The sequence below is a fragment of the Lentinula edodes genome, assembly GCF_021015755.1.
Source record: "Lentinula edodes strain Le(Bin) 0899 ss11 chromosome Unknown C8R40scaffold_37, whole genome shotgun sequence".
In the NCBI taxonomy this organism is placed as follows: Eukaryota; Fungi; Basidiomycota; class Agaricomycetes; order Agaricales; family Omphalotaceae; genus Lentinula; species Lentinula edodes.
In genome coordinates this window covers 44294-63987 of record NW_025764343.1, presented here as the reverse complement: position 1 = coordinate 63987, position 19694 = coordinate 44294, and the positions used below count along the sequence as shown (strand labels likewise).

The window sequence follows — 19694 nt, the reverse complement described above, 5'->3', positions numbered from 1 at the left end:
CCTCCCTACATACATAAAGACCCACTTTCTCGCATCGTAGAACCTGTTTCAGGTATACCAGATTTGTTATTCGCATGTAAGTAGTGTATGATTTTTTCTCAGTCCATAGCTCTTCCTATCCTGCTAAATAGATTCCAGATAATTTACCGTTCGACTCACATTTGATTAAAATATGTGCTTTCAGCCTCATCGCATACTAAACACTCTGCCCTGTGTGATTACCAGTAGATGTGAATATTACGCCCAGGCGTTCGACATACCGTGTAATCTTGCAGCGGTTGCATTGCTTCAAGTGCTTACGACTCTCCTTTGCTTCGTTGTTGCAGTTCACGCAGCTGGCTGCCATTGGATATTTTGTGCCATTCCGAGATAGCTTAGGCAGAGGTCTGGGAGGAGCACCTGCCAATGATTGCATTTCTGAGTTGATGGCAGACAGAGTTTGTGCACATTCGCCGATTTCTGAATTGCAGACCAGATGAACCTGAATGAAGATTTATAGCCAATGAAAAGAGTAGAGAACGAGCGAAGGACTCACATAGCTGACCATGCTAGGTGTTTTAAGCTGCAACCATTCGCTTGTCATCCAGACCGACTCTCGTGCAAATTTGGCTGTGTAGTAACGGGAGTATCAACATAGGGCATTAGGGTCATTAAAAATGATATGCATACTACAAAATTCACATCTCCACGGTCTATTGTGCTTCAAGTCGATTTGAATGCTCAAAACATAGGGCCTGATCGCATTTCGACGGTCTGAGACGGTGTACATTTGACTGGCTGGAATGACGGGTCTAAGGTATACCTCCAACCGGCGTTGTTCTTGTTCGTCCTTCGAGAAGCGTTCCTCCATATCGGAAGGATCTCTGGAGCAGGAGCCATATACGATAACGGTTAAATCAACCTCTGTATCACAGACAGGGTCGGGCAGTTCGAAAGGACGAGGCAGAGGACGTCCTGTTGACATAACTGAGCTCGATTAACCAAGAGAGACCAAGGGAGGATAAATCGATATTTTATGTGGCTGTGCAATCCATTTCGGAGGTGGCTAGGATAAGTCCGAACGCCCGAATGTCGCAATTCGTGCACAGAATGGCACCATTTGAGTCTGTGCGCAACAGCGCCAAACTTCCTTTGTCGTCGACGACTTCAGTAAACAGTAACACGAGTATTGAATCGACGACTACTAGCTTCCTGGCCAAAAATATCTATAGCATGATCCCAACCAAACATGTGTATGGTTCGCGAAGGTCCGCGCTTATCACAAACAGGAATTCCGAATTACTTCATTTCCGTCAACGACGTCTTTAGGATTTTTTTCCTCTCGAACTCTTTCTCCCCGCTCGCACAACAACCAACACTTGATTGTCTCTGCAGGTGTAGAAATGGCTACGGACCACGGAATGTCATGCGAGCTTTCATTTGAGCCCTCAGCCTCTTCAGCCCCACAACTGCCGATACCTTCGCCGTCGCTGTCACGAAACGGGACAATCGTAGAGCTGGAGGACAGTCATCAGTCTGGGATGTCTTCTGCACCTTCCAAATACAAGGAAACTAGTTCACGTTGTCCTTTTCCTGGCGAAACTACGGAATGCGAGGCGGCGAACGACAAAAGTCAACCCCAGTCCCTAAACTCGCACGCACGATCCAGAAGCAAAAAAACGTTCAACCCACAGCTGATCCTTGAAAACAACGGAAGTGTGGCGAGAGATCATTTAGCCTCTGAAAGAACTTTCTTAGCCTATGTCAGGACAAGTTTGGCAATAGCTTCTACCGGTGTCGGTGGGTCAATGCTTTTTTCCTCTTTCAATTCAGAACATTCCGTCTAAAATGTGATACTGTCGAGTTCAGCTCTTGTACAATTGTTGACAATATCCGTTTCAACCAATGGGTCGACAACGTCATTAACAACAGAACCAACGTCCCAACGTATGCAAGCGTATGCGAAACCTTTGGGTTCTGCCTTCGTCATTTTTTCCATCGTCCTGCTCATCACTGGTACGATAATTTTACTATTTCCATGTCCCACACCTTGACAAACAAGATACCTTTTCAACTAGGGTTAACGCGCTACTTCTCCATACAGAATGCTTTAACGCTCAACCAATTTCCAGTGGCTCGACTAATGATCATTATCAGCTCTCTTATTCTCGGAGCACTCGTCATATTTACATTTGCAATTTTGGTTGCTGGTCAAAGTTGACGGTCATTTTACTTGTATCTTACACCATTTCTTACACCATATGTATTACAAAATTCATCATCCCACTAGATATCGTTCAAGTTTGGAAGCGTTCCATAGTCTTGTGACTTCGTCCGAACTGAGACTGTTCAAAACCTTTGTCGCTCTTCAAACGTCTTTTTCACCTATGATAAAATACGATGTTCGTGAAGCCATTCCCATTCCATAACTCAGGACTAACCTCAGCAAAATATTCATCGTCAATCAGCACCCTGATACCCGTAGCAGCCAGTGCCTTAGATACATCCAAGCACGCTTGGTGGGCAGTTGCAGTTGCCGCTGCTGCTGCAAAATCCCGGGTGTGGTTCCCGCCATTAAGGACAGTGGGGATAGCTAAAGTTCGAAGAAGGATGGTTAGGAATTAATTGATTTGAGGATGAATCTCCAAAGTACACACCAAACCCGGGATGCAACGAAGGCAATTCTTTTTCAATGGCCAATCAGTTTTTTCACAATGTACACATGTCAAACTCTACACACCGTAAGTTACATTCCCCTGGCATTTCGAGATATCAGTTAGAACTTGAATTTGACGCGAAGGAACAGAGATGTAAGGAAAGGATTTTAAACTTACAAAATCCGTAGAGGCATGTGCAATGCCCCAAACGAAATCAATTCCACCATATCGGCTTTTGACTATTCTCGCTACTTCTTCCCCTGTCGTCAAATTTGGTGTCAATATGGACAACCAAAACATATGCTACGAACAGAACACCGGAGCTCTACTCACCGAGTGCCTTATTCTGATGTATATCCGTCAATTTCTCAGCCAAAGTGAGTTTATATTCGCATCCAGTGGCTTGTGCTGCAGCGCTGACGACCAAGAAATGTTATGAATATCAGACGAGGTGAAGACAAATCAAGACTCACGGGAAGCAAGGCAATATCCGTTTTACGACATCATCCAGTTCAGTCACGTTGGGAGCTCGGATGTAGCATATGTATTTTGCATAATCCGGAATGACTGTGCACGCACGAGTTGGAGGCACAGCAAGAGAGTCGGGTAGGATTGTAAAACGAACCATTAACAGCCCAATCTTTTCCTTCGAATATTCCATGCACCCGAGCCGTAGGTCTCAGTTGTTGACGAAGTGCGGAGATATTGTTATAAGCCAAGACTGCGGCATCGAGAGCGTTTATGCCTTCCCAAGGAGAAAGAGCCGCATGGGCACTATGAGCTCCAATCATTAGCTTTCTAGTGCCCCTCGAGTGACCATGAAACAGAAATGCTCACGTGTGTCCAAAATACTCTACGGTCAGTTGCTGAATAGCAAGGCTACCGGATAAGCTTACGGATCCTTTCGGGCCTGGTGCTGGGTGACACCTGCTTGATGGTCAGTGAGGTTTCCGAAAAAGAACCGGTCAAAAAGTAAGTAAAACTGTAAATGCAGGGGACAACGCACATAAGGCAAGCAGCCATATCCTTGTACGCGCCTTTCTCTAGTAACTTGATTTTTCCGCCCCCACCTTCCTCAGCTGTTTTCAGTCATTAACAATAGATCATCAAGTACATGGTTCAAAAGTACGGAATGAAAAAGTAAGGCTGCATGTTATGAACGGACGAAAAATATTGATCACCTGGTGTACCTAACAACTGAATGGTAGCAGAAATATTGAACTGCTCAAGAACCGCCCTCATTGCGCAAGCTACTGCAACACCCGAGATAGCGATAAGGTTGTGTCCACATGCATGGCCAACGCCGGGAAGAGCGTCCATTTCAGAGTTCACCCCGATGGTCCTTCCGCCTGAGCCATGCTTATATGTTGCAAGCCAAGCCGTCGGTAGGAGGTAGTGTTTTTCGACTTTGAACCCATGCTCAGACATAAAGGATGTTAGAACGTCGTGAGTTCGTCTGTTGATCGATTATCGTATGAATTGGCTGGGAATGCGTAAAATATATTTGATGAGCCGCGTACGCTTCTTCGTATTTCAACTCAGGATGAGCTTGACACAAATAGGGCAATGTCTTGTTCGGATTCTTGTAAATGGGTTGAGATAAATGCGTACCGTGGATATCCAAGCTAAGCACATTGAGCTCCTTGCTCATCTCTTCGATCTTCTTCTCGATTTCATCCAGGATGTCAGGTCGGAATATTTCCGATCCTGGGGTTTCTGGAACTGGGGGTACTGTATCTTCTGGTCGCCAGACTTCAGGGGTCGAGGAAGACATTCTTTAAGATATGATTGAGATATGATATGATTGGATCGATGATGGTATATATGAACAGAAAGAGAAACAGAGGAACAGCGTCCAAACCGGCGCTAGTTTTGCAGTAACATCCTTAGCGCCGTGGTTACGGCCAGTCCAAGACTTGATACAACCCCAGCAAATGAGCTCTTTAGATACAGATTAGACGCTGTGCTGAGCTCGAGGTGTGCAGAGCTGAAAACAAAGAAGAAGGCCAAAAATTCAAGATTCCCAAAAATATGAGATACCAGATAAAGGTCGGCGCCAAATAGCATAACAGATACACACATACTAGCTTGCTTCCCAATGTTGAATAGGTTACTATACCAGAAGCTATGATGGAGACAAGATCCAGAAAGAGTATGTATTGAGCAAACACAAAGCATTATAGTCACGATCGAATAAGAACATAGAGATTCCTCAAACTGTTTACTTCATACCACATATCCTGCGCCTTTATTTATTCTTCACAGCGTCGGGAAGATCAGAGACACGACCAACTATATTGTATCTTTTTCTGGACCCCAATACAGCAGTCAGCGATGAGGAAATATTGGAGACGGCAGCCACTCACAGGAAAAATGCATGCCAATCATTCAACGTCTTCATGTCTTTTTCGTCTAGCCCACTATAATCCGGCACTGCATGTTCTGCTTTGAGACTGCTCATCCCCAGACCTTTCGATCCATCCGTGCCAGCAAAAATATTATAAGATTTCCCAGCACCATAAACGTCGCTTCTGTGGGTGACTTCAAAAACGTCCCCTGTGTAGAAACAAGCGGAACACAATCAGCACAGTCGATCGAATAGAATCAATACTCACCTTTGATAGAGACATAGATCGGCTTTCCTTCCACCGTTCCATCGTAATTCTTGAGTTCCTCCAATGTGAATGGATCATCTTTGGGCGGGAGCAGGTCCGCGCGTGCAGGCTGCATTATCGATTTCGGTTGTTCTTCAGAGGTGGTCGAAGTACTAGTGGAGTCTGAGGGCATGGTATTCGAGGAAGGCGAGGAAGAAAGGTTTCTGAAAAGTATGAATACGATTGGGACTAAGAGCAGAGCACCGGTGATCAAACTAGCGTTGTTGAAGGATGCAAAAGACATCTATCTCTCGGGATATAGCAGGTGATTGTCGGAAGTAAAGTTTAGCGCTCATAGACGCTCTCTACCTTGCTAAGTACGATAAACTCACAAGCAAATACACGGAAGTTGGACTCGTTCGTGTTCGTTTGTGTAATTCAAATCAGAATTGCATTTGCCGGAAAGGATTTACACCTTCGCTGTCTGGGCTGGTTGACATCCGAAAACCACTAATTAGGTGTGCTGCAATACGAATAATTCCAGATTAAATTCAAATGCTACATGTTTTCTATTGCAGCTCGAGGAGCCATGTGTCTTGTTCAAGGAAAATCCTACGAAGGTCTTCCTTGACCCCATATGCTCAAGTGTTCACCAGTGTCCGAATCTTGATGTTCATATTACCGCATCAGCTAGCCTTGTCGAACAGAGGCTGACTCTGACCCAGGATTTTTCTGGACATTTGAGACTAACAGGTTTTGTACATAGTCCCTATGATAGGCCCCTGGTATACACCGCGGCCGTTGAAATAGAAGCCTTCAGCCAGCAATCACAAGGTCCCTACTCAAGGAACACGGTCATATTCAAGTGAACTGTGATATCCCAATTCAAAATCATCATTGCCCAGCATGCGCTGCATATTATTAGCTCACAAACAAGGTATATAACTGGAGCAAACATTCGAGTTTCCTTTGTACAACGGACCGCTTCATCTTATCCTCATGAGGATTACTATCATTGGATCGTTACTTGGTCTCTTGACAACGACCTTTGTCGCTGCAACTCCCAATCCTATCGCAGGCAGTGGTAGGTGCTCTCTGTATTGTTGTACAATCTTTGAAGGAACCGATCCACGAAATAGATACGGTTGAAGTTCGGGATCCGGCCATTTGGTACAATCCATCTCTAGCAGTGCGTCCATATTATTTGAGTTTCTTCCCAAGTCATCCAAATTATCGCCACACAGAAATACTTCGTATTTTCTACGAACGGCCAAATACCTATCTGGACAAGCTCAGCACTAACAGGGTACTTCGCTCTCTTCCGTTGACCGTTTATCGCTGGTACTATCTTTTATGATAGCCCTTGGACGAACATAGGGTCAGCTTTGAGTTCCTGCTCAATAATCGATTCTTCCGGCAGCTGTAACATATGGGCACCCGATATCAACTTCATCGATGGGCTTTACACCTTATATTATGCAGTTTCTGCTCTCGGAAGCCAGAACTCAGCCATCGGCGTTGCCACCAGTCCGTCTATGATGCCCGGTACTTGGACTGACCTTGGGGAGGTCATCAGCTCTGTCACCGGTGACGTTTTCAATGCCAGTAAGTATCATCCGAAGACAATGCCTTGTGTGGCCCATTACTAAATACGTCCCAGTTGATCCCAATATCATCGATGATACTGTCGGATTGCAACTGACATTCGGTTCGTATTGGGATGGGATATATCAGGTTGGCCTATGGCCTGGAGTCAATGATCAGGCTTCGGTGTGGTCTTACCAACAGTTTTCTGCAGTCTTTTCGCTCACAATTCAATCTTAACAGGCTACTCCCGGGACTCACCTTGCTGGATACAGCGGTCGACCGGCTGAAGCCGGCTTTGTCTACAAGCCGGCCAGCCAACCATATTACTATGGCTTCTTCTCGGACGGTATTACGCCTCTCATCGGAGTAAGTTTGTTTCATCCGATGTCGTACCACATACCATCGATATTTATCTTTCTCGCTGTTTAAACACCACTGACTATGCTCAATTTTACTTCCTTTACATATAGGCTACCTCTCGTCCTGCTGCTGGAGCAGAATACAAAGTCCTCGTAGGCCGTGGTGCAGTCGGACAGGGTCCCTTCTATGATGAGTTGGGGAATGATATTACATTAAACCTCACCCCGGCTACTGGAACGCTTGTCCTTGGATCTCATGATAACGTTTACGCTCCCGGAGGTAAGCCCAGGATGAAATTTGTTGTTAGAAATGAGGCTAATCGTATAATTATAGGCCAGAGTATCTTCGCTGACCCCGTTAGCGGGCGCGATGTGATAGTCTATCACTACGTTAAATTGAGTGACCCCATTGGCGGACCATCATACTTGGGTATTAACTATCTCGACTTTTCTTCTGGATGGCCTGTCGTTGTTTCCTAGCCGAAAGGGGGTCCATTCGACGACAACGAATCCATGAGTAGAGATAACAATGTAGATGCAATGCAAAATATTGTGAATACTACGGTGCATAGATATTAGGGATGAAATGTGTCCTACTTTTATAGCAATGAGAGTCGAACATTGATAACTCTATGCCAGGGAGTCGAGGAATCGTAGGAATTCTCGTAGAAATTCTATGTTGCCCGACTTTAGGCATGAACGGGGCCCGACTTTAGGCATGAACGGGGCCCGAGTTTGCCCATGTCTTTTTGTTCGACAAAGCCTCTGCCTTCCTCTGCTTCCTCAGATCCCCCGCTGTCCTAAACTCCACTTTGCGCGCCACTGCTGCCACAGGCAACGGACTCTCAACAGTCTTCCGAGTCCCTTTCGAATGCCTCGTGACACCCTGTAAAGCCCAATGTAGTGCCCGTTCGACTCTCGGCTTCCATTCTTCGACCAGTTCCGGTTCGTAATAAGCTACAGGATTTCGGAATGCCAACCAGGCATAAAGCCCAAGCAGTTTGTGGAAGAGTTCTAGTATGGACAACGTCTTAGTATCGGATTTCGGAAGAGGTAGAGTCGACATTTTTTTCTCGACAATTAGCAAGGTCTCTAAAAACTGTGTGCCTTGGAATAAATCGGTTACCCCAACAGACAGATCTTCAGCATAGTTTTTCAAAAGTTTGTACAAGACTTCCACACAATCCGGTTCTCGCCATGGAACTGGAGCTAATAGGAACGTTATCCTGTCTTCGAGACTTAGCTGGTCCGAATATTCGTCGACGGTATCAGCGGCTTTATCGATGTTGGAAGATGAATATCGGTAGTGAGGTTTTGTTTTGGCTACGTATACGTGGGCGTCATATATGGTTCTCAAGCTTGCTGAGGGAGGAAGAGCACGTGCGATGTCACGACAACTATTGTAGCTTGGACCTAATATAGCAGCGGGAAGAGGCGCGAAAGGTTTGGCGAGAGCCTGTTCCACGAAAGGGAGGTCCTCGGGGAGGAAGGTAGTTGTTAGCCCGCATTGTTCTTGCAGCATCCCGTAACGACCTGCCCTACCGGCAATTTGTTTTGTTTGGGATATGGAGAGCGGTCGAAGTACTTCGCCATCGAATTTGCTGACAGCTTCAAAGACAATCCGTCGTATCTTTCTGAAAGGATAAAATTGAATTATGGAGATATGTCATAGGCAACAGACCTACAAGTTCAGACCCATTCCGATAGCATCACTTCCGACGATAACGTCGTAACCACTGTTTGGATCATTGAACAAATCAGCCTGTCCACTGCGAATTTCTGGAGGAAGTTTTCCATAAACGACCGCACATTTCATACCGGTAGCTTTTTCGATTGAGTTCTTCAGCCAAAAGATGCTGCTTCTGGAGAAAGCAACGACACAATCACCCTTCTGTACCTTTGAAAGGTCCTTATCAAGACTCTTGTCAATCTGGAGCGGCGTCAGACGCTTGTAGCGACGGACCTCAAGCTCATCGTGCGTCTCTGCAAGAAGAGCTTGAACAATCGGAACAGCAGTCTCCTCTCCACAAAGATGGACCTCTTTGGCATTGATACCTAATACAGCGGACGTCCAAGCATACCCACGACCGACGTCTGCGATCATCTGAATTTCGTCTATCACGGCCAGATCATACTTTTTCGTCATAGACAACATCTCTACGGTTGCGCTTTCCAAAGCGGCTTCAGGGTCAACAATCTTGTGCTCCTCTCCGGTAATCATATTGCATGCTCGGGCAAACTTAGAGTTTCCTTGACTTAGGACGGCAGGAGTAGTGTCTGCAGCTGTTACATCGACATCTAGTGCAGAGTCAATAGGGAGTGACGCGGGCATCACGTCTTCCTCTACACCCGCAGGAACAATCTGGCCTAAATTCAACCTTTCCCAGATCTCATGAGCTAGCAGACGCAATGGACCGGCATATACACCAGTCGGGGCAGCAGCTAAAGCACGCAAGGCGTGGTGTGTTTTGCCGCTGTTCGTGGGACCGACATGCATAATGATTTTTCGACGAGTCCGCCGGGCTTCGAGAAAGTCATCCGCGGGATGTTCCAAGCGCGCAGCGTGGAAGAGCCGTTGTATGGAAAGTAACGTAGCGGGTCCGATGGTTCTTTCTACTGCGTCCCGGCTAGCGGGATCTGTGGCCCAGGCATAAAGTATACCTGTGTAAACGATATCTGCATATGTTTGAGGCAGGTCTTCAGGCGTCGAACGGGCGAAACGGTCAAGTGTATACTTGTCGTATGAGTCGTTGTTGGAAAGATTTCCAGACAGAACTTCGGAAACAAAGAGTTGAAGAAGAGGGTGTATGCTTTCTGTGGGTATTCCAAATGATTCTAGACGAGAATGTAGAACCTTTTGTTTTGACCAATGCTCTACATTCTCTTCGAAGTATCTGACAATTCCAATATGATCGTCCAAGGAAAGATGTAGCTCTGGCCGTTCTATGACAGCATTTCTGCTCCATTTGTATGCGGAAGTGGACGGACGATGTTTCTGGGTTCGATGTACGCCAATACTGTTGCCATTATGCAGAGTCTTTGCACGTTTTGAAGGTTTGCCTGACGACTTAAACCTTCTAGCAACATGAGGATTGGACAACAACCATAGTGCCGATCGGTTGGAAAAGAGAGAAAGTTGGGATTTAGAGGCTGAAGTCAATGCATTTAGCGCAAATGACATGGAAGGAAGACAATAAAACGGTTGTGCCAGGAATATTCAATGTTGACCTCTGTTTGATCGCCAAAATTCTCTATCTTCCTGACGCTCACGTCGACGTGAAGGCTATCCCGACATACATAAAACTACGGTCATGTCCGTCGTATCACCTTCACGTCTCGTAAAATTGACCAAACTGCGATGTAATATCTTCCAAACGGTCTACAACCCCACCGGAATTCGGACTGGTGCTAAATACATCCGTGCTCGTCTACGTGGACCCGCTATGATGAGTTACTATCCCCCGACTTTAAATATTTCGCGGGTAGCGAGGATGTATCCGGAATTGGAGCTTGTGGATGAGGATGAGGAGCAGCGGTTACAGGATATTGAAGATAGGAAGAAGCGTGGAAAGGGTGCACCCAAGAAGGCCAAAACAAAAGGTGCCCAGTATGCTCTCTGTAAGATTATAATGAGACTGATCATGATCTTTTGTGTGTAGAGGACGGCAGGAGAAACCAACGGCGAAAATGATCATTGCAGTTTTTCATTATTCTATGCCACTTCTAATTCTCTTTCGAGGAATATCTACTTTCACTATTCCCTGGGCATGCACTAAATTCACGCCTGACTTTCTGTATCTTCGATGTCAATACATATCCTGCCAGACTCGAACCCAGCAGTGATGTTCTACTGTCTACCGGGTCATTTATAGTCATTTATACATGTATCTAATCAGGTAGGGTGGAACCTGGCATAGTGAACTAGAGAAAAGAGGCGCGACAATGCAATGGTGAGTAACTTTGTCAGTAGATCGTATGTAAGTATAATCCTGATTGAAATTGCGCAGAATCGAAAAGAAAAGTGACTTGAGAAGGAGGAGATTCACTATACTAGACTCAACACGTCGTGTTAAACGAAACCCTGCACAAAAAGATCCCTTTGTTTCAAAAAACGAGTTGTCGGTTGCAATGAGGTCGGGACTTGATACGTGTAGGAGTGTTTGCGGTGAAAATTTCAAGTTCGGTAAGATTTGGTTGCGCGTCGTCGGAGGCTGAGGTATGTAGGTGGGTTAAGAGAAATGTGCTCAACAATCCTCTAAAAACAAACCTGAGAAGGTGGGCGACCTCAACATTGAATAGGTTTAATGAATAATGCAGAGGCAGACCGGTTCTGGAAGGTCGTTGCGCATCCGAATTGAAAGTGTTGATGACATTTCCAAACCCGTAGGAAAGAGCGAGAAGTGTCCCTATTCATCTATCTGCAATAGCATCGGCATGTCTTTAGCCGGACGAGGACGGACATCTTCATATTGGCACCCTTCAATAAGTGAAATCGAATGCTCTTGACCGAAAGGAGCTGGCATGAAAGTCCAATCTGCTGATCGGGATACGGTGGTGATCATACGCAGTTCATAAAACACAGCAGTGATGTGTCTGCCTTTGGTACACACATAACATGAGCCCATCCTGGAGGACCAACACGAACCCTGGTAAGAGCAAACTTTGACTAGTACCTTAATCTTAAGCTGTGAACCCTGCTGTAGCACACGGTACGAGCAAAGCGAGCCACCGTGGTGAAAGCACGGGTTCTAAAGCTTATGAGAGGATGGACATGAGAGGATGTAGCTCAAAGTCAGGCCAGAAGGACAGCATAATCAGAGAGACTGTGTGTACTCTTCAGGTGAGAATCATCCACACAAAAGTTCAGTTCGAATCTCTGTAAAATACTTCGCGGACATCATAATGTTGGGGATGTACTCCAACAAGGCAATAATAACGGTGATTGAGGATGTGGGCAAGTACATAAACCGAGTATTGGTCCGGAACAATGGTGAAGGGCTGGACTCGCGAGATTGTTTCAAGGGTACGCCCTGGTACGCCCCGGGTGCATCTCAATTTGATAATTACACTGTACCTGGCAGATAAGCAGTGTGAGGTTGAACTAGAGCGGGATTGGGGTGGAAAGCGGGCCCCGCTGTTGGAAATAGGATGCGGGCCTGACATTCCAGTTGCTGTGATAGGTGACCCGTAGATAAGAAACATCATGCGCAGATACAGTTTGGTACCGGTACCGCCGGGCTGGCGGCGGGCGCCGAGAGTAACAGTAGCACGTGATTGCGCGCGCGCGCGACTTAAATTTTCTTCGAATACAGCTTTCCCACTGTCCCAGGTCTCAACATCAACTTGAACATTACCTGCGATCTTGTAGTGATCCACAAAAACTTTTGGCGTCCTAGCGCTGCGCTTTTATTGTTTTCTATCGAAGTTTCAGTGAATATATGCTATGGGTTTGATGTAAATATGTCCTTCACTCAACCTTTTCTTCGAAGATTTTGCTGATATTCTTTTCCAGACCGCCGGAAGTTCAGGACCTCATCATCCGTGACCTCGACCCTCAGGGACGATCGCGTTACTCCTTGATGAACAAGGAGAGTTATCACACTGTAACCAACTTCAATCAACGAGCCTTCCGGATTGAACAAGTGCTCGCACCCTTTTTCGATCAAACAGAAATCGACGAGCTTCGTTTGCTTCAGTATCGCACTGGGATCCTTATCTCTGGGTCTACTGCGTTGCAGTTTTTCGACCTTGTTGTGTATCCAGACTCTGACCTTGACCTATATGTCGAACTAAGGCATTGCCGACCCCTGGCAGAGTTTCTTGCAAGCGTCGGTTATCAGTTTCAACCTACGCCACGACAGAGATCCACATTCGATGGTGCTCTGGCATTTACTCTTTCGCTCAATTTTGCAGGAACGCAAAACTTGCACGATGACGAAGAAGATTTTCAGGGATACGTGAACAATGGTATTGCATCTGTGTACAACTTCAGCCGAGGTGGAAAACGAATTCAAGTGATCACCTCGCATACATGCTCGATGGATGTCATACTGTCTTTCCACTCCAGTGTGTTTTTTTTACTATTCCATCTCGAGACACTGTGAACACTCACCTGTCTCCATCTAGCTTGTGTCATGAATATCATCACTTACTCTCATGCGTACGCGCTTTATCCTCGCGCTACATTCCTGGATCGTGTTTCCATGACGAATGCCTTGTTCTCTACCCAAGACCATCGTCACGGGTTGGCCCGGGCAAAGTATGCTGGACGAGGGTGGACCATGATAGAAAGGCCCTCCATTGCGATGTCTCTCCGCCGACGATCAGAGTTCTGGTTTGGTGGACGATCTGTTGGAGACTCCGCGTGCTGGATAATCCCGCTCTCTCCCATCAAAAACATTTCAGTTCCAAATGTCGATTTTGCGCGCATTAATTCCTGGTCCCACAACTTCGACGTGTCCAAATCGCGTCTCGTGAGATGCCCCAGGACGCATGGCAAACTCAAATATGGTTATTCCCTATCCAAGTCCACGAAGACCCTGGAAAAGTTATTTCAGTCGCTCGATGACATAGAAGCATTCCGACGTAGTAATCAAGCTATCGATGAAGACTCGTTGGTTTTTTTTTGTTTTGGTAGTATACATTTTCGCTGAGCTCATTTTCACAGAGTCGACAGGGAATGGGCTTTCTGGGTTCATCATTTTGTGGACAAAAACCTTAAGGCACCCGAAGAAGATGCTCGCATAGATCAAATTCGGGTTCAGCTTTTAGACGTCTACGCTAATCAAATACCAACATTCGAAAATCGAAAAGGCCTTATAACTCCTCATACGATGACTGTGTCTACATTGTTAGGAGAACTCGTCGAACTTGACAAATTTTTCCTTCAACTGTTCCATGATAATCCCACAGTACGCATTTCCACCTTTCACTAGTATATGCACTCATTCAACAATACTTACTGTCTACTGCAGTATGAATTCACGTTTAAACTTAGCGACTACACGAATTACATATGGACCAATGTCAAGGTGATTCTCCCAGCTGAACACAAACTCAAACAGGGAGATGAAGCAGTCACCTATTGGGCCAATAACAAAATGATTACGAACCTGAAATTCTGCAAAGTTGGCCTTATCATTGACGGGTATCCCGGTAATCCTACAAATTGTCTACGAGTTGCTGTTCCACCGCTCTTATTCCAGAACTGATGAATTCCTCTACTCCATAAGAACCTTGCCGTACGCTTTGCCATATGTATGATAGTGCTTCAGTATCTGTAGATGTTGAAATGGACAAACAAATGCGACGATTTTAAGGATATGCAGTTGGAGAAAGCGAATTAAACCGGCCGGTGCGAAAGCCGAAAGCGGTCAATGAGAATGATGTCATGATCCAATAAGTTGTGTATTTCTTTCTATGTTCTGGACTCGAGTTACTGGACGCAGCGCGTTTCTCTGCGCCAGCACAAATCCAGCAAGATACTCTCTATTTACTCCCAGTCTACCTGGGCGGATATTCTGGCACTCGACTCTAAACGTCAAAGGCACACGACCAATATCCAGTGCTTCTTTGGAAAACTCCAAAGTTGAACACTCCCAGTTTCTCGCAAACGCCTCTACTCATTCAAAGTGGAAAGACGCAGTACCTGGCAACGGTACGACGGATACCGAGGACGATGAACTCAGTGATATCGAAGAAGGAATTGGTCAGTACACTCAATAGTACCAGGTCGTAAACCAATTCAGTGACCTATGGCTTACAGGAAAACTTCTTCCTACAACTTCACACCTTTTCAAGTTGATCCTTCCCTTGGGACGCAAAGGGCCTAATGACTTACCTATACCGATCGTATTATTATTACATCCTTCACAACCATTATCGCACACTGGTCGACTGATCCTTGCCTCCTTACCTCGCATCACCGAAAATGGACCATCCATATCATTTAGAAGCACTCCCTCGACCTCATCCCCGCAAAATTCTCGTCAATTCGAATGGTCTGATTCAACAGACATTGGTGACTTTATCCGAAATGCTGCTCGTGCAGCCGAGTTCAGTATTCATATTACGCCCGACGCGTCCGATGGGGAACAAGAACAAGTTATCACAGTGCGCGTTCCAACGTTCGCCGACCGTACGCGTTTTTTGCGTCGACAGCTAGACGCAATAAATTATCAGTTGGCGACGATGGAAGGCTTAAAACGCGAATGTGATCGGGAAGCTCGAAAAGGAGCAAGGCGGATGGCTCTCGGTGGATTTGGTATGCTCGTTGTATACTGGGCCGCTGTCGCAAGGCTCACATTCTGGGATTATGGATGGGTAGTTCACAATTTCAATGTTTTAATGATGAAAAGCGGACTACTAAAGGGTTGTTCATTAGGATATAATGGAACCAATCACCTATTTGTCAGGCCTTTCGACCGTGATATGCGGATATCTTTGGTTCGTGCACTTCTTTTAGCTGCTTTCTGAATTACTCAGAAGGCTTCACCCATTAGGTTCCTCTACCAAGGTCGAGAAGTATCTTACACCTCTGTGCTTGACCGTTCAGTCTCTTCTCGCCGCGAGGCCCTGTATGAAAAGCGCGGGCTGGACATCGAAAAGTGGATGGAACTCGTTTCTGAGAAGAAGCAATTGATGAGGGAGATTGGTCAGATCAAGGAGGACTATGAACAACCACGAGGGGAGAAGGATAAAGACGAGAAGGCCTCGGATAAAGCTGAGGCTGACGGGGAAGAAAAAAACAGCAATCCTCTTCATGAACCGGAAGAAGAAAAGGAAAGCGAACGAAAGGGTCAATGATTTTCGCCGCTACGAACTATTATCCAAATACATAGAATAAGTACTACTAGTATCAATGCATTCGCGCCGGTAGCAATTTGTTCGTCAGTTCGTGTGAGCTGTTGTGAGTTGTGGATAAACCTCTTCTCCAAAAATGAACGATACACTACATGATACTATGTAGTACTGTAATGGTCATGCCAAAAATCAGTTTGAACTCTTCGCAATCAAAATACTTTTTTCGTCAGTTTTGATAAAATGATAAACGGCTGGAAAACATATGTGAAGCGGGCCGCTGTACTCCGGATAAGTTGCTAACCAACGGCGTTCAAATATTTGTCTCTTTCCAATGTCGAACCACAAGATAACAAACGACAGGAATTTGAAGATTCTTTTGGACATTGCTGCCCAGCCAGGAAATGGCGAGTCTACTGGAAATTTTCCATATTAAATCCACAGCGTTTAACATCTTAAATGTAGATGTGTGTGCTGATTGCAAGGCCAGGGCACCGCGATGGGCATCACATAACCTCGGGATATTCATTTGGTGAACAATTTAGTGCAAGGTCGGGCTATTGTCACCACTAATATTTCGGCTACTCAGTGTCAATTGTGCTGCTATACATCGCAAGATTGGAACCCATGTCACGAAAGTGTACGCTGGCGTTCTTCTTTCCCCATTCCCAAATGGGAATCATAATTATGGAATGGCTGATAGACTGGTTTTAGGAAAAGCTTAACCTTAGACTCGTGGACAAAGGAGCAACTTGAAGTGCGTTGGCAGTTACAACCAGTTTGGTATAATTTTGACTGATACGTGGGCCTTGCCTTAAGAGGATGAAGGAAATGGGCAACCTGAATTCCAATGCCATTTACAATCCCAATGAGCTTCGCCACCCTCCCCCACTGATGTTAATAGAGGATGAAAGAGACAGCGAACTGGAAAAGTACATTCGAGGTGCGTGTACTTGTTGTAATTTGGATGCTCTCGTCGGACCATATCTCACATTTGGCCCTAGCCAAGTACGAATACAAAAAATTCTTCGACAGACACGCTTTAGTAGCTTCTAAACTGGGTCCTTCTCGATCGACTTCCACCATTTTACCTCGGAAGCCTAACCCGACGTCTACAACGCCAGCGGGTATATCCGCTCGGCCGTCTACTGCATCCCTCCCATCTTCGTCCGCGCCTATGGCCCAGGCTCGTTCGGTCTCACAGCCTGTACCATCGTCTTTATCATCTGCACCATTACAACCTGCATCCCGGCAGCAGCAACAACAACAGCCACAGCAGTCTCAACAATCAGGACCCATGTCTGCTTCAGCAAATGGGACAGGCGTATGGAATGACCTCGTTTCATTACAGGCACCCTCAGCGAATTCATCACTTCCATTACAATATCAACCTCCGAATACTGCTAACTTAGGACCCACCAACCCTTTCGGCGCCATGACTGGTATTATGAACAGTTCGATGCCTACCGGGATGTCGGGTATTTCTGGTATGAATGGGAATGGTATGGGTATGAATGGAATGGGATACAACCTGGCCAACAGTAATACGGGAGTGGGAATGGGTCCTAATGGCTTGAGCATTAATCCAGGACCTCCCATGGGATTAGGCGTAAATTCACCATTTTCTGCTGGTGTGCCATCATCGACAAACCCATTCCAGCAGACACAGCTCTCGGTGACAAACCCCTTCGCGCAGCAACAGCAACCAATGTCCGCCAATTACCCACTCTCGGCTCCGTTGCCTTTCAGTGCTGTCCCGACGGGTCTCTCGACATCCTTCATGACACAACAATCGCAACAGTCTCCGTTGTACCAGTCACAACCGTCGCCGATGATCCCCCATGTGCAGATGCAAATGCAGTCGTTGCAGTCCCCTACTCCAATGTTCTCGCCATCGCCGCAGAATCCAAATCCGATCCAGCAGCAGCAGCAAAATCAGTTTCAGTTTTCTGGTTCAATGCAACAGGGAGGACATAGTCCTCAACCACAAATGTCGACAACGCCCCAGCCGCCGATGTCGTCTACGCCACAGCTGCAAGGGCAGCAGTTCATGTCTCCTTCTCCGCAACTGCAAATGGGCGTAGGTGCAGGTCCGGGTATGGGAACGGGCATGGGTGTGGGTTATGGAATGGGTATGAATGGCCAATCGATGCAGCAGACTCAAATGTTCACTGCAGGCGGTCCATGGGCCCAGCAGCAGTCAACAATGTTCGCTACGCCTGGACAAGCTCAGCGGTGGGGTGGGATTTGATCTCGGCCTCTGTGCAATAATTTTCTTGGTTCTTCTCACTTTCGGATATTCTGGATAGTGCATTTGCATAGCGCGCGGGTTACATACTGGATTTTGCTTTGAATGTTTTGTTATCGTACGTATATTACGCCTGGAAAGCTTCGAATAATAGGAACTCTAATTCTTCATGATCCCCTATGCTCAAAGTTAAATCAACGAAGGACTATGACTATATCTATTCACTTATGTGGGCCATAAGTCTGTTCTTTCCCCACCAATAACCACTGAACATCCATCCAGCAATGCCCCGTTTGGTTTCCTCCGGAAAGCATAATCAAAAGTGTCTTGGCCTCGCTAAAATTTATACATATAGACATCAACTCCCAGCATCGTATTCAATCAATTAACATAGAGTAGTATGGAAACCTGGGAAGACAAAGTGGATAATTGAGAACTTGGGTACAGCAAAGAGATTCGAAAACTGCTGTTATTCTCCAGAAATTGCTACGTCTAATCAGCTCTAATCAGCAAGCCCATGAAGTGAACATAGAGTTGAGTTCCAGTACAAGTGGGATAATTGATCGACATTTCACTCTAATTCGCCTCTTGACTATGACCACCGACCATCCACCTATCGATGCCCCGTTTGGCTCTTGGGTAACAGACAGGATTTTGAGCGACATGCAACCAAGTCGACCTATTCACTGGGTCGGGCATGGATATGTTTCCGTTTTTGAAGAGAAATATGTGTTCAAGGTGTTCCATGACGAGGACCCGTCACAGCCTCTTCTAATCAGGCCAAAGGTTGAGCATGAGCTGCGAATGATGCTCATAGCCGGTTCGGACTCTGTTCAGCTTATTGGCAGACTATTCGACGACGCAAAACAGAAATTGATAGGGTTCATCATGCCATACGAGCAGGCTCTTGCGCCAGGAGTTAATATCGGGGGTGAACCCGGTGAAAGGGCGAAGTTTTCGAATGAGGAGAAGAGAGAGATCATAGATAAACTCTGTCGCCTTATCAAAAGGCTCCAGGCCAGGCAAATTATCCACGGCGACGTCAAACCATCTAATCTCCTTCTTTGCTCTGATGGACAAGTCCGACTTTGTGATTGGGCTCTGGGATCTGTAAATGGGGATAACTTTATTGCTTACGCCGTGTCTGACCATTACGCTTCTTCTCGACGATGTTGCCTTCCGCAAGAACCTCTTGCTCTGGAGGAAGATCTATACGCCACGGGTGTCTCAATCTGGGAAATATGGATGGAGAAGGTACCGTTCGAGGAAGTGGAGGAGGATATAGTAGATGAACTGGTCATGGGAGGGATCAGACCAGATGTACAAGCGGTGGATGACCCCGAAATCGCGGCCCTCATTGAATCGTTTCTTGATGCAGGTCCTGTATCTCCAAACAAACCCGGTCAGACCCGCACTGTGTGCACTCAAGTTGATGTCAAATTCAACAACTGCCGTACAACCCCAGCCCACG

At 46.2% G+C, this 19694-nt stretch overlaps 11 protein-coding genes across 11 annotated transcripts; 7 read left to right on the top strand and 4 right to left on the bottom strand.

The window, feature by feature from the left end:
• Positions 1-196: 196 nt before the first annotated feature.
• Positions 197-964, bottom strand: C8R40DRAFT_1054480 (uncharacterized protein; the record flags this gene model as incomplete). Its single annotated transcript, XM_046224931.1, has 3 exons — positions 197-481; positions 536-609; positions 670-964. The coding sequence occupies 3 exons, from the start codon at positions 962-964 to the stop codon at positions 197-199; spliced, it is 654 nt and encodes a 217-aa protein (XP_046082478.1).
• Positions 965-1520: 556 nt separating this feature from the next.
• Positions 1521-2200, top strand: C8R40DRAFT_1054512 (uncharacterized protein; the record flags this gene model as incomplete). Its single annotated transcript, XM_046224933.1, has 3 exons — positions 1521-1779; positions 1849-1995; positions 2058-2200. The coding sequence occupies 3 exons, from the start codon at positions 1521-1523 to the stop codon at positions 2198-2200; spliced, it is 549 nt and encodes a 182-aa protein (XP_046082477.1).
• A 64-nt stretch (positions 2201-2264) lies between these two features.
• C8R40DRAFT_550458 (uncharacterized protein) lies at positions 2265-4664 on the bottom strand. The gene is made up of 13 exons (XM_046235425.1): positions 4248-4664; positions 4157-4184; positions 3827-4092; positions 3643-3715; positions 3474-3563; positions 3262-3410; positions 3110-3203; positions 2970-3052; positions 2814-2896; positions 2720-2735; positions 2637-2663; positions 2421-2572; positions 2265-2364 (listed from the first exon to the last, which is right to left on the bottom strand). The coding sequence occupies exons 1-13, from the start codon at positions 4408-4410 to the stop codon at positions 2329-2331; spliced, it is 1260 nt and encodes a 419-aa protein (XP_046082476.1). The 5' UTR covers positions 4411-4664; the 3' UTR covers positions 2265-2328.
• A 220-nt stretch (positions 4665-4884) lies between these two features.
• C8R40DRAFT_1162614 (cytochrome b5-like heme/steroid binding domain-containing protein) lies at positions 4885-5366 on the bottom strand (the record flags this gene model as incomplete). The annotated part of the gene is made up of 3 exons (XM_046230257.1): positions 4885-4945; positions 5003-5192; positions 5252-5366. The coding sequence occupies 3 exons, from the start codon at positions 5364-5366 to the stop codon at positions 4885-4887; spliced, it is 366 nt and encodes a 121-aa protein (XP_046082475.1).
• An 863-nt stretch (positions 5367-6229) lies between these two features.
• On the top strand, positions 6230-7656 carry C8R40DRAFT_1162613 (glycoside hydrolase family 43 protein; the record flags this gene model as incomplete). Its single annotated transcript, XM_046230256.1, has 8 exons — positions 6230-6280; positions 6309-6419; positions 6475-6536; positions 6591-6835; positions 6891-7000; positions 7058-7183; positions 7288-7456; positions 7511-7656. 8 exons carry the CDS (start codon positions 6230-6232, stop codon positions 7654-7656), a joined length of 1020 nt encoding a protein of 339 aa, XP_046082474.1.
• A 229-nt stretch (positions 7657-7885) lies between these two features.
• On the bottom strand, positions 7886-10374 carry C8R40DRAFT_1121680 (P-loop containing nucleoside triphosphate hydrolase protein; the record flags this gene model as incomplete). Its single annotated transcript, XM_046228822.1, has 3 exons — positions 10258-10374; positions 8862-10182; positions 7886-8810 (listed from the first exon to the last, which is right to left on the bottom strand). Exons 1-3 carry the CDS (start codon positions 10355-10357, stop codon positions 7889-7891), a joined length of 2343 nt encoding a protein of 780 aa, XP_046082473.1. The 5' UTR covers positions 10358-10374.
• A 113-nt stretch (positions 10375-10487) lies between these two features.
• On the top strand, positions 10488-10867 carry C8R40DRAFT_1162611 (mitochondrial ribosomal subunit S27-domain-containing protein; the record flags this gene model as incomplete). The annotated part of the gene is made up of 2 exons (XM_046230255.1): positions 10488-10776; positions 10836-10867. 2 exons carry the CDS (start codon positions 10488-10490, stop codon positions 10865-10867), a joined length of 321 nt encoding a protein of 106 aa, XP_046082472.1.
• Positions 10868-12483: 1616 nt separating this feature from the next.
• Positions 12484-14557, top strand: C8R40DRAFT_1256641 (uncharacterized protein). The gene is made up of 5 exons (XM_046233776.1): positions 12484-12630; positions 12689-13242; positions 13303-13789; positions 13844-14087; positions 14151-14557. Exons 1-5 carry the CDS (start codon positions 12620-12622, stop codon positions 14385-14387), a joined length of 1533 nt encoding a protein of 510 aa, XP_046082471.1. The 5' UTR covers positions 12484-12619; the 3' UTR covers positions 14388-14557.
• An 11-nt stretch (positions 14558-14568) lies between these two features.
• On the top strand, positions 14569-16228 carry C8R40DRAFT_1256638 (uncharacterized protein). Its single transcript, XM_046233775.1, has 4 exons — positions 14569-14884; positions 14942-15498; positions 15560-15621; positions 15678-16228. Exons 1-4 carry the CDS (start codon positions 14596-14598, stop codon positions 15979-15981), a joined length of 1212 nt encoding a protein of 403 aa, XP_046082470.1. The 5' UTR covers positions 14569-14595; the 3' UTR covers positions 15982-16228.
• A 151-nt stretch (positions 16229-16379) lies between these two features.
• C8R40DRAFT_1054579 (uncharacterized protein) lies at positions 16380-18226 on the top strand (the record flags this gene model as incomplete). Its single annotated transcript, XM_046224940.1, has 5 exons — positions 16380-16507; positions 16565-16615; positions 16690-16732; positions 16795-16918; positions 16980-18226. The coding sequence occupies 5 exons, from the start codon at positions 16380-16382 to the stop codon at positions 18224-18226; spliced, it is 1593 nt and encodes a 530-aa protein (XP_046082469.1).
• Positions 18227-19021: 795 nt separating this feature from the next.
• C8R40DRAFT_1003135 (kinase-like domain-containing protein) lies at positions 19022-19606 on the top strand (the record flags this gene model as incomplete). The annotated part of the gene is made up of 1 exon (XM_046222776.1): positions 19022-19606. A coding segment is annotated over one exon (585 nt), but the record flags the coding sequence as incomplete, so codon positions are not given.
• Between the last annotated feature and the right edge of the window lie 88 nt (positions 19607-19694).